Source organism: Malaya genurostris, chromosome 1 (assembly GCF_030247185.1).
Source record: "Malaya genurostris strain Urasoe2022 chromosome 1, Malgen_1.1, whole genome shotgun sequence".
In the NCBI taxonomy this organism is placed as follows: Eukaryota; Metazoa; Arthropoda; class Insecta; order Diptera; family Culicidae; genus Malaya; species Malaya genurostris.
Window position 1 is genome coordinate 137,339,222 of NC_080570.1, and position 12,488 is coordinate 137,351,709.

The 12,488-nt window shown below is 37.5% G+C and overlaps 1 protein-coding gene across 1 annotated transcript in view; it reads right to left on the reverse strand.

Annotated features, from left to right (window-relative positions):
• LOC131425890 (tumor necrosis factor receptor superfamily member wengen) overlaps nucleotides 1-12,488 on the reverse strand; it is a 45,587-nt gene that overhangs the window by 17,615 nt on the left and 15,484 nt on the right. The window contains exons 2-3 of the mRNA XM_058588147.1: nucleotides 7,201-7,638; nucleotides 6,875-7,121 (exon numbers count right to left, since the gene is read on the reverse strand). Coding sequence (XP_058444130.1) covers nucleotides 6,875-7,121; nucleotides 7,201-7,635 — 682 coding nt within the window. The 5' untranslated portion in view covers nucleotides 7,636-7,638. The remainder of the gene's footprint in view (nucleotides 1-6,874; nucleotides 7,122-7,200; nucleotides 7,639-12,488) is intronic.

Here is a 12,488-nt window from a genome sequence, read left to right on the forward strand (position 1 = left end):
AAAGGCGTCAAATCGCATGATCTTAATGGCCAACTTACCGGTCCATTTCTTGAGATGAATTGTTCTCCGAAGTTTTCCCTCAAAATGGCCATAGAATCGCGAGCTGTGTGGCATGTAGCGCCATCTTGTTGAAACCACATGTCAACCAAGTTCAGTTCTTCCATTTTTGGCAACAAAAAGTTTGTTAGCATCGAACGATAGCGATCGCCATTCACTGTAACGTTGCGTCCAACAGCATCTTTGAAAAAATACGGTCCAATGATTCCACCAGCGTACAAACCACACCAAACAGTGCATTTTTCGGGATGCATGGGCAGTTCTTGAACGGCTTCTGGTTGCTCTTCACTCCAAATGCGGCAATTTTGCTTATTTACGTAGCCATTCAACCAGAAATGAGCCTCATCGCTGAACAAAATTTGTCGATAAAAAAGCGGATTTTCCGAATGGACCACCTAAGACGCAGCCGCGGTCAACATTTAAATGAAATTATCTTCAAAAAGTAAATGTCATGTACCAATCTAACGTTTAAAATAAAGAACCGATGAGATTTTGCAAATTTTATGCGTTTTATTGTTTAAAAAAGTTCTCAAGCTCTTAAAAAATCACCCTTTATAACGTTCGTGATGTGTTTACTGTTTTGATGAAGTTTATAAAACTATTTGGATACTAGTAAAATAAAGAAATTTATCTACAAAGAAAAGTCTTCTATGATGGATTTATATGTGATTGCCTTGTTGTAATTTTTGTACTACTTCCAATAGTAAATCAGAATTCATTTTCAAAAGCATTATGTCTTTAATTGTAGTGTCACTGAATCGCATTCTAGAGTCACATAAAATATGTTTTACCTGACTGAATAGTTGTTCAATCGTTACTTGAGTAGATGGCACAGAGAGAACAACCATAAATTTGATTTTTTTTCTTCCAGCATTGGAGTATATCAAAACGAGAAGTCGTAGTCGGGGCCAAAATTTTTGTATTAGATTCAGTAGAAACGGGTCGAGATCTATTTGTAATGCTGATAGATTGTGGTAGAATGGTGTCGGAGTTTACTGAATTGTAGATGTGTAGGGTAGTCTGCAATTATGTGTATCTTCTCTCTTTTTTCTCGTTTTTATAAATTGACGATTACGGCGTCATTCGCAGAACTTTGAGCTGAAGCAGATAACGAACTCTCAACAGTTTCCTCGTTGAAAAAACTCATCAGGTAGTCTTCTACGAAAACGTTACTTGATAAAACTTTTTCTTCAGTAATCATTCGTCGTTCGAGGAATTTAACTTTTCTAATTTAATGCAATCAAGTATTCCTAAAGCAAGATCGAAATATTAATTATTGGAATTGGTAGGTACACGGGAAGAAATCCGTAACTCTTGTCATGATTAAAAAATCATGAAACCATTTTCAGGGTTGTTACGAAATATTTCCAAATCAAAACGCGCGAAGTCGAAAACTAAAACGCGCGAATCGTTTCCACCACTTTATGCAGGTGTTTACTTTTCGTAGAACTCGAAAATCCACTTGAATATAATCTAAAAATCTGCATAAGTTCGTCATATAAACATAAACAATAAGTCCGGATACAACACGTCACTTTGAAAGGCCCCATGAAAACGATTTCATTTTAATTCTCCATCTTTTTCGATATCCTTAGTTAATAGTATATTTATTTTTCGCTTCCTGTTTAGCTTTTATTTCCTGGGACAGTGCCTTCTCTTGTTGTCGGATTTGACTCTGAATGTCTTTCTTTTCCTCCTCATCTTTTATTCTTTTATTTGGAGCAGGGAAAGCCCATTGGAGTTAGTTTCTGTCAAACTTGCTCTCCAGCAGGCATAAAACCCCCGTCCTTTTTTGCATCAACAGAATGATAAATCTAGTGTTTCTATAGTAACTAAATCTAAAGAGACAATAACATGAGAAACGATTTCTTGATAACATTGCGTGATAAATGAAAGCCTAGTAATGGACTCGTGATATCCATAAATAGTTCTAGCATAGGGAATCCGAAGAAAAAATATTTTCGCTGGTTACGACGTCGAATGTCTAATTGTAACAATTGCAATAACTAGGAGCAATTGATTCGCGTCTGAAGTTGGTCTGCCACAAAACTAGCCTTGCAAACATAGCGAAGGACAGATAATAATTCGAGACCAATCAGTTCGCAGCGGTTATGGTAACTGAGTAAGTTTGAAGGATAGCTCTATGGAAGACGTCGGAGAGTGAATCGGATAAATTTGCGTTGAATCATTTTAATGCGTTGAATATCGTCTTGCTAATAAGGTAACCAGATAACAGCAGCATATTCGAGAGTTGAGCGAACTAAAGCGCAATACAGAGCCTTCAAGCAATGTACATCAAAGAATTGTTTAGTATCGCGGAATAAAAATCCTAATAGATTCAAGGTTTTGGAGATAGTAAATTCTATGTGCTCCTTAAAATTTAACTTGTAATCAAGAAGAACTCCCATACCAGACGATGCGCGTTCGAGTACAATTTGTGAAATATTAAAGTTGAATTTGAATACAGGCTTTTTGCGATTAAAAGAGATGACGGAGCATTTAGAGACATTTCAAACCATTCTGTTGATATGACACCAATTAGTTGAATTATACAATTGTTTTTGTAGGAACTCTGAGTCAGCTGCAGATTTGATTATATGAAATATTTTAAAGTCATCGGCGAACGATAGTTTTAAACACTTGAACGAAACATTTGGATAGTTAAGATACAATAGAAAAAAAACGGTCCAAGGTGACTTCCTCGAGGAACTCCAGAGGAAACAGCAAATGGTGAGGTTGTTCACTCTAGTATTTTCAGTATCATATCCGTTAAATCTCAGTGTACTTAACTTGAAGATCGTTATGTGATGATTGATTTTGTCGAACGCAGCAGAGAAATCGGTGCACACTGAGGTCTTTTTTTACGTAGATTTTTTTACGCGGATTTCCGAAGTTACGCGGGTTTCTTGTATTTTCTTAGAAATGTATGAAACGTAGATTTTTAATGTGGAACACATTTTTGTTTTCTATATAGGGGTGCAAATTAGCAACTCAAGAAAAATACACGTCGACCACGGTCAGGTTTTGAATAATTACAGCTCAGTCAGTTTTGTATCAATTATTAATATCATGTCACCATTTGATTGGAAATATTTCTACGTACTGATTTGAATATTCATAGCCACGTATTTTTAATTGTATATCATTGAAATGTTGATTAATAGCTAGCAGTGTCCTATTTTGTCTTCAAAAAATCTCCGGTATACCAGTTTTCCCTGCCATAGTGGACGGTTTTGAAGGAGTAAGCGACATATCAAAGGGAAAAGCAAAGCTGTTGGAAGCACGAGAATCTATAAATATAAGCAAAATTATAGCTACACAGATAAAAATATTTTGTGATTTTACTTTTATTTTCATGCACATATTTGGAGCAGGCAATTGAATGGAAATTTACATTACAAAACGAAGCGGTTTGTAAATATACAGTCTTGTTCAATGAAAAACTAAAAAACTGAATTTTAATGTAATTTTACATCAATCATGGTTTTAAATCAAATTTTCGTTTCAACTGATGTCTATTTCATAGTACTATCGGTTTACATGTCGTGTAAGTTTCATTTTTTCTTTCTGTGTAACGTTTCAGTCCTACGCGCAGCATGCTAGATGTAGGTTGTTGCTAGACAGCAAGACAAAAAGTGCCATAAAACGATTTGAAGCTTTGATTGGTATGCTCTGATCTTGTGATTCCATGTTATGTCGTTTCGCCTGAGGAATTGACAACTACCCCAGGGTAAATTTGGAGTGCATAAGATTAATTTCCAATTTATATAAGATGAACTCGATTGATAATGATGAAAAGTTTATCGCTTCAACCGAAATCGCAGAATGGTAGTAATGGTAGAGAAACGCTTTAAAAATAACTGCTTGCATACAAAACTTGAACACAAGCTTGTCGAAGAGAAGCTTAAATATCGATATCCGTATCGCAAGCGTGTACAAACATATAATTGCATACATTTGGGCTATTGGTGTAATTTCGTCGGCTACAAAACAAATACAAATCACGACAAATAGAGTCTATATTCTGGGTTTGCGTGTTTGGTTTTGGTTCCTAATAAAGATCAATCTAAACAGACTCTCGTGAATTTGCGAATTCAAAAGTGTGACGATTAATTGAACTATTTGATTATAGATCATTAAAAATTTTGATTGCCTTGTTCCACATCAATGGCTCGAACAACCCCATGGGGCTGATCCTTGTAGTTTTTTTGTTATTTCTAACTTTTTTTAAGATTACACCAGATCTCGACTTTTCATGCATTTCTAAGACATTTGGCATAAAAAAATGTCGATTTCGTAAATCTTAAAATTTTTCTAACTTCCTAAGTCGATTTTCACATTTTTTTTCGAGATTCCAGCAGATCTGGACGTTTCATGCATTTCTAAGACATTCGGCATAAAAAAATCTTCCATTTTGAGTTTTTTTTTTACGCGGAGCTCCGAAGTTACACGGTTTTTCGCAAAAAAAAATTTATGTGCTTCGTATTCCCAGCATAAAAAGAGACCTCAGTGTACAAAGAATCTACTTGTAGTCGTGCTTGTGAAAAACGTATGATGAAGGAAGTGTAGGTTACTAAATTTGTGGAAGTTGAACGCTTTGGCACGAATCCATGCTTGGTCTCAGATATGTAGTCATAAAATCCAGAACTATCATTTTCGATACAGCGCACAAAGCAGCAATTCCACGGTAGTTGGATACTTTTGTAAACTGGAAACACATAGAATTTTTGAATATGTTGGATAGTGGAACCAACAAACTATTAGAACAATTTCTTATCACCACGGATGACTTCCAGCACTAGATAAACGTTTTAACTTTTCTTCTTCGTTTCTTTTCTTGCTCAACTCGAGATCGGAGAGCATTAAATCGATGTTTTGTCCACTGAAGAAACTATTTGCTAGACCCGCTCCTCGTAAATTTTGGTTTATGAAGGTGAAAATTCATCGATTCGGCCAACTCGATCAATTGCTGAAACGTTCGCCCATCTTTAATTGTTTGGGATTTCATAAAACTAAACATTTTTTTGAACAAATAATTCACAGATGTGAAACAATCCACGCGAACGTAACAACCATGCATTTTACATTTTCTTGAAGTCATAATAATTTTTCATGATTTTATTATCAAACGGATCAAAACCAAGACCGATAAGTATTCTCCCATGCGTTATTGAAGGAATATATTTCATTAAAACTCGCAACATCAGTTTTCTTCCATCTGACATCTCGTCTCTCAGATTTCGTAACAGACGCTCACGGAAAAAAAATTTAAAACAGTGTTCTATTCGTGTTTCAAATATTCATTAATTTAAAACAATTTCGTCGAGCAGTTTTAAATTTGTACTCGAAAAATAGAACTAAATCTCAGCGTCGTGATTGACATGTTTCAGTTGTAAATCTAAAGTAGATCAGTCCATATGAAATAAAACAGCGTTGCGAACAACCTAATAGTCGTGATTTGTATTTGTTTTGTAGCCGACGAAATTACATCAATAGCCCAAATGTATGCAATTATATGTTTGTACATGCTTGCGATACGGATATCGATATTTAAGCTTCTCTTCGCCAAGCTTGTGTTCAAGTTTTGTATGCAAGCAATTGTTTTTATAACGTTAAGTTTCTCTACCATTCTGCGATTCCGGTTGAAGCGATAAACTTTTTCTAATTATTAATCGAGTTCATCTTATATAAATTAGTCATTAATCTTAAGCACTCAAAATTTGCCCTGGGAAGTTGTCAATTTCTCAGGTGAAACGACATAACATGGACATGACACATGATCAGAGCATACAATTTAAAGTTTCAAATCGTTTTATGGCACTTTTTGTCTTGCTGTCTAGCAACAACCTACCTCTAGCATGCTACGCGTAGGATTGAAACGTTAGCTATCTATTTATAGATTCGCGTGCTTCCAACAGCTTCGCTTTTGCATCGATTGACCAATCAGAACGATGCTTTCCCTTTGATACATCGCTTACTCCTTCAAAACCGTCGTCTATGACAGGGAAATCCGATATGCCGGAGATTTTTAGCAGACAAATAGGACACTGCTCGCTACTAATCCAAATTTCAATTATTTATAATTAAAAATACGTAGCTTGATACATTCAAATGGAAACTTAGAAATATTTCCAATCAAATGATAAAATAATATTAACAATTGATACAAAATAGATTGAGCTGTAAGTGTTTAAAAGCTGACCACACTTCTACGTGTATTTTTCCTTCAGTTTCTGATTTGCACCCCTATATAGAAAATAAAGATGTGTTCCACTTCAAAAAATTCCCCTGCTTGACGACGCCACCGTTCACCGAAAAGTGGCATGCCGCTGCGATGTGACCTCACCGTTCACTAACCGCAAATAGACTGTTTCCATGTTTTTCGACTCAAGCAACCGACCGACCGGTTCCGTTTTGCTTTCGCAGGAAAAGTAAGTACTGGACCCGGTCCCAAATTGGCTGACATTTCACAGTCGATTCACGGGAGTAAACATGCAAAACAGCAGCGGACGACGACGACGACGACCGGACCGGAGCTGTTTCGGTTTCGTGCGTGTGCGGCGGCGGTGGATCATTAATATGCCCCCTCTTCGCGGAACCGCTTACGGTAATCAGAGATAAACATCTCGCTCAGCAAGTGATTCCGGTAAGCAGCAGGAACCCATGCACACTGCCGCCGGCCGTTTTGTTTTGGCGGCCGTAAATTACGCTATGATCTATTTATTTTGGGAAACGGCAAAGTGGTCCCGACTCCGGACGCTCCGTCGGTAGCGGCCGGTTAACAAGTGTTTTTGTTTAAGCGCCAGACGCAACTTACCTGCATCGAAATGTTTCTCAATCCGCCTCCACTGACGCGTCTGATTCAGTGCGATAATAGCGGCGGCGAAGAAAAACAGCAGACACCCGATAATGGCCAGCAGCAGCGAAGCCGCCTGCCAGTCCCACATGATTTCTTCGGTGTTCTCCTTCTTCTTACTGCTGACATGATGCTGCGCCGACGATTGCCGGTTGTGCTGCTGGCCGTGCTGATGCTCCAGCTGGTGGTGACCATCTTTCCGACGTTCCTAGCAACAACAAAAAATGTGTCAGCATTTATGAATGGGAAAATTTGATAGCAGAGATTACTGGCGACGGAAAACCTACCTCCTTCCAGTGTCGCTGCTCGTGCTGAGCATCGGCGGTACGAGCCAACTGTGCAAGATCCATATCGAGATCTTTCATCGTGCCGCAAACCGTGTCCATATATTCCTGGCAGGGTCGCAGCACAAGCTGCTGTTCGCCACAAACCGTGCAGGGAACGCACTCCGTCCGCACCGGATCCCACCAAAGATCCGGCTCACAAACCGCCTCCACGGCGGACAATACTGACAACAGGATCGTCACGACGGTAACCCATCGCAACCGGTACACTAACGATCCTAATCGTAGTGGTCTGGAACTTTCGCTACTTCTACTTCTATCACTACTGCTGTACATCATGGATGACCACGTGGAATCGGACTGTGTTAAAAAACCGGGCGGCAGGTGTCGCATTTTGTCATAGTAGGCCGTTCGGTTCTCGCCGATCCAAGGTGGCATGTTCTGAAAAATAATCCAACAGAAAAAAAAGTAGGCCGGTTAGAAACAAACAAGAAACGCTGTTAAAATACTGCCACTGCGCGCCATTCCAAATAAAGACCCGAATGTGACCAACAACAACAGCACTCATAAATGCTACCAAACCGGAAGCAGCGACTATACTGAGCTGGGCGTGGGCCCGCGTACTTCTCCGGAATATTAAATTTCCTCGGAAATTAATTACTGCCCAGCAGCGGAACCAAACTAGCCAGGGTAGGAGATGTCAACCATCGACATTAAAATTGAAAATAAACTGTTTTTTACGTAAAGCGAACAGCAAAAGAGAAACGCTTCCTGAACGCTACAGATGTGCGTTGTTGACAATTGAGCTGAGCTGCCATTCGGCTCTTTTCGATCTAGCGGCTATTTCCTGTGTGCGTGTGTGTTTTGTGTCGTCGTAGTCGTCTTCGTTTTCGTCGGTCGCTGTCATCATCCAGTGGCCAACAGGCTATTGTCTTACTGGGTGGGATTGACAGGCATGGGCACAGCCATCTTTGTTAATGTTTTAATATCGCACGATGCCGAGCGTCATTTCGATTGCTTGCGGCTATGGAAAATAGAAAAACTCCGACAGTCCGTTGCTAATTTGATGTAATTTGCTGAGACGAGTGCAATGACATTTGAGTAGTAGTAGTAGAGCTTTTCCGGTTAAGATAAGTAGATTTTCTCGGAATGTGCTGGTTCTTTATCCTCCATCTAAACGAGCTACACGCTTAGAAAGAGTTACTCAGAGTTCGAGTACTAGTTACTCATTTTCAAATGATACATGGAAACGTCAAAAATTGAGTAGTTACCATCAATAATAACGAGTAACTCTTACTGTAAATTTGAGTTTAACGCAAAAACTCGTTTTTATGTTACTATTCGCGAGATCAGTCTAAAAGTTGTAATAACCATTTGTAGCAACAGGTTCTATTTTTTGTTAGTGAGATCGCGTATTTCAAAAGTGAGTCGCTTAACACAAACGGTGTTGTGTCGCAAAAACCACAATTTTTAGACTGTCCTCTTGGTTGTGCCATCGACGCAGTTATTGAGTCCAGAAGGGATCCGTACTGTGCTTCAGAATGGAAACAAATATGCTCAAGTGTGTCATTTATGATTACTCAAGTCAATTACTTAATATTTTAATACAATACATTCAAAACAAGGAGCAATTTTACGCAAATTTGGTATATGTGGAAAAAAAATTTCATTCAGAATTTAACTTTTTACTCTATTTTTGGCACATGGGCAAATAAAGCATTGCTCAGTAAATGAGTAGATTTTACCCAAAAATCGTTTCCATTGGAAGAACGCAAATTTGAGTAACTAAGAAGTTACTCTAAATTAGAGTTGTTCCATTTTTCTATAGCTGAGTGGGATCTTACTCATTTTTGAATAACTATTTTTAAGCGTGTACATAAAAACTTTTTGTCATTCACGAAACAAAAGGAAAGTAGATGTCATTTTCGACCAAAACAAATATTTATTCCATCGCAGCCATTTACTTCTGCTGCATCGAATCCCTCCTTCGTTCCCTTATGTCATCGGTTGACTAGAATGGTAAACGAGAAAACGATTTGTGAAATCGACAGACATCATCATCAACCGATACAGGATGTTTTATGCAATGTTTGCGATACGAGCTTCCTGTGCTCTGAAAGCGGGAATGTTATTGTTCCATCGTGAGAAGTGTTTATTGACATGATTTCTGCCATCGACTTCGGTCGGCGCACTTCGTACTAACAGGACTCAAACTGTAGAAATATAGCTCTCCAGTGCATGCACTTTTCAGTTGCAATAATAATGGAAAAGGAAGAGCAACAATAAGAGAAGAAAATTATGTTTACTTTAGACTGTATACACACAGAACCAAAAAAAGTACTACCGACAACAGAATACTCTTTCCATTGTTGCAAAAAAAAAAGAGTAAAATCACTCAACACGAGAATTGTGTTCAATAAGCATATATGAGGTGCAATACATTCAAACCAAATTGAAAACCCAACAGTTGAGTAAAAGAAACTAACTATCAGAGATGCGAGATAAAAATTTCCAATAAAGTCAGTAAATCCAACAAAATGTCTGCAGGCTTCAAATTCTCTAAAAAGTATGATACGCTAAACTGACTTGGCGAACGAAAAAAATACGTCACGACAATATCAAAATTCTGTAAATTTTGAAGAAATTCTGTAAAAAACTCGATTTTCATAAGCCTGCAACAAATAATGTCTGCAACACTATATAAGAAATCTGCAGATTCACAGACAAATCTGCATACCTGGCATCTCTGCTAACTATTGACAGATCCTGTTAGCTTACACGGAACCGCATAACAACCTAATTTTAAGTACATTTCACCCAAAAGAGTTGGTTGGATTCTTCAATATTCAAAAGAACTCGAAATTAAGTAAAAAGAAGTCAAATAATAAGTAATTTTTATTTTCCGTGTAGAGATAAATCACCCGCTTAAAAAAAGTTACTCAAAAATGAGTATGATCCCACTCATCTACAGAACTAGTAGAACAACTCTAATTTAGAGTAACTCCTTAGTTACTCAAATTTGAGTGCTTCCACTTCCACTCATTTTCTGAGTAATGCTTTATTTGTTTTGAGTAATTAGCGGCCCTTACATGAGCATTAAAAATGTCATTTTAAATGATGACTAAGTAATGATGTATTTCAAATTTGTTAGAAATCTCGTCATTAGTGCACCATTACACGTTCATTAAAATGGTATTATTTTTTAGTAATGACATTTTTAATGACTTGTGTAAGGGCCGCTATTAGCACTCAAATTTTAAGTGAAATTTTATTTCACATTTATTATTTTGTGTGGAAATTGCTCGTTTTCTGAGTATCTTGTATTAAAATATTAAGTAATTGACACTCAATACCTAAAATAACCGTGCTGTGTTTATTTATCAATCCGTTTACAATTAATTTCTAACTTCGAGACATCATATCTAGTGGCGGTCGCTTAGAGTAGTGTGTCAATCGCACCTTAACACACATGAGACAGTAATGCTCAGACATCAATTAGACACTTATTCCTCATAAATGACACACTTGAGCATATTCGTTTCCATTCTGAAACACAATACGGAGTACTCCTGGACCCAATATCTGCGTCGATGGCACCACCAAGAGCACAGTTTATCATTCCGGTTTTTGACAGACACAAAATCATTGGTGTTAAGCCACTCACCGTTGCAGGAGATACAGATGAATAGCTAAATAAAAATACGTGATCCCACTAACAAAAAAATAGCGACTGTTACTACAAATGGTTATTACGACTTTTGGACTGATTTCACAAATAGTACCCTAAAAACGAGTTCTTCTCGTTAAACTCAAACTTAGAGTAAGAGTTACTCATTATCATTTACCATCCATTGTTTTACGTTTCCATGTATCATTTGAAAATGAATAGCTAGTACTCAAACTCTGAGTAACTTTTTATAAGCGTGTAGGCTTCATTAGAACTGTTTGAAATTCGTTTTTATAAAATTAAGCTATCAAACGGAACCCCAACATTAGAAAGAAAGCACTCAAAATTAGGTAATATTCTGGGTTCGTGTTAGTATTTATACCGACGACCAGAGATGCCAGATATTTTCAAAGAAAATCGGTATCAACCTGAACGAAAAATCTGTATTTATCTATAAATAGTTCACTACAAAATTCAGCGTTCAATATTCTTATCTCACTCTACAACGACGAAGTTAAATGTATGCAATTTTCCATCAAGAATCGGAATCAACAAAACATAATTTCAATTTCATATACTTTCAAAATGTTGATTTGGTAAGTTTATGTTGATCCCTGCGCTCAACTTCAAATACCATCCCCATTTTGAGACCATTGGTTGTTCCAAAAATTTGCTTGTTCTTTCCATTTTTTGTGAAATCTGTAAAAATCTGTATTGAATTTAGAAAATCTGTACGAAATTTGTATGCACTCGTTAAATCTGCACAAATGGCATCTCTGGAGACGACATCTGGCCTGAATAAAAACAAAAACTTTGGCAACGCTCTATTTTCAACTTGAAATTGGAACGTTAAATTTTGTACTTTGAATGTCCATTTTGGATATTTAACAGATCGGCTGAAAAGTTCGTATCGTTTCTATGAGAGGGCCCCACTAGAATTAAATCCATACCATTTTCAGTTAGTACCAACCTTCAAAAGATACGTGTATAAATTTGACAGCTGTCTGATTATTAGTTTGTGAGATATTGCATTTTGAGTGAAGCTACTTTTGTTATTGTAAAAAAAATGGAAAAAAAGGAATTTCGTGTGTTGATGAAACACTACTTTTTGATGAAAAAAAGTGCCGCCGATACCAAAAAATGGCTTGATGAGTGTTATCCAGACTCTGCACCGGGCGAAGCAACAATTCGTAAGTGGTTTGAAAAATTTCGTACTGGTCATATGAGCACCGAAGACGATGAACGCAGTGGACGTCCAAAAGAGGCTGTTACCGATGAAAACGTGAAAAAAATCCACAGAATGATTTTCAATGACCGTAAAGTGAAGTTGATCGAGATAGCTGACACCCTAAAGATATCAAAGGAACGTGTTGGACATATTATTCACGAATATTTGGATATGAGAAAGCTTTGTGCAAAATGGGTGCCGCGTGAGCTCACAATCGATCAAAAACAACAACGAATTGATGATTCTGAGCAGTGTTTGGAGCTGTTGAATTGCTCCCTCATCCACCGTATTCTCCAGATTTGACCCCCAGTGACTTTTTCCTGTTCTCAGACCTCAAGAGAATGCTCGCTGGTAAAAAATTTAGAAGCAATGAAGAGGTAATCGCTGAAACTGAGG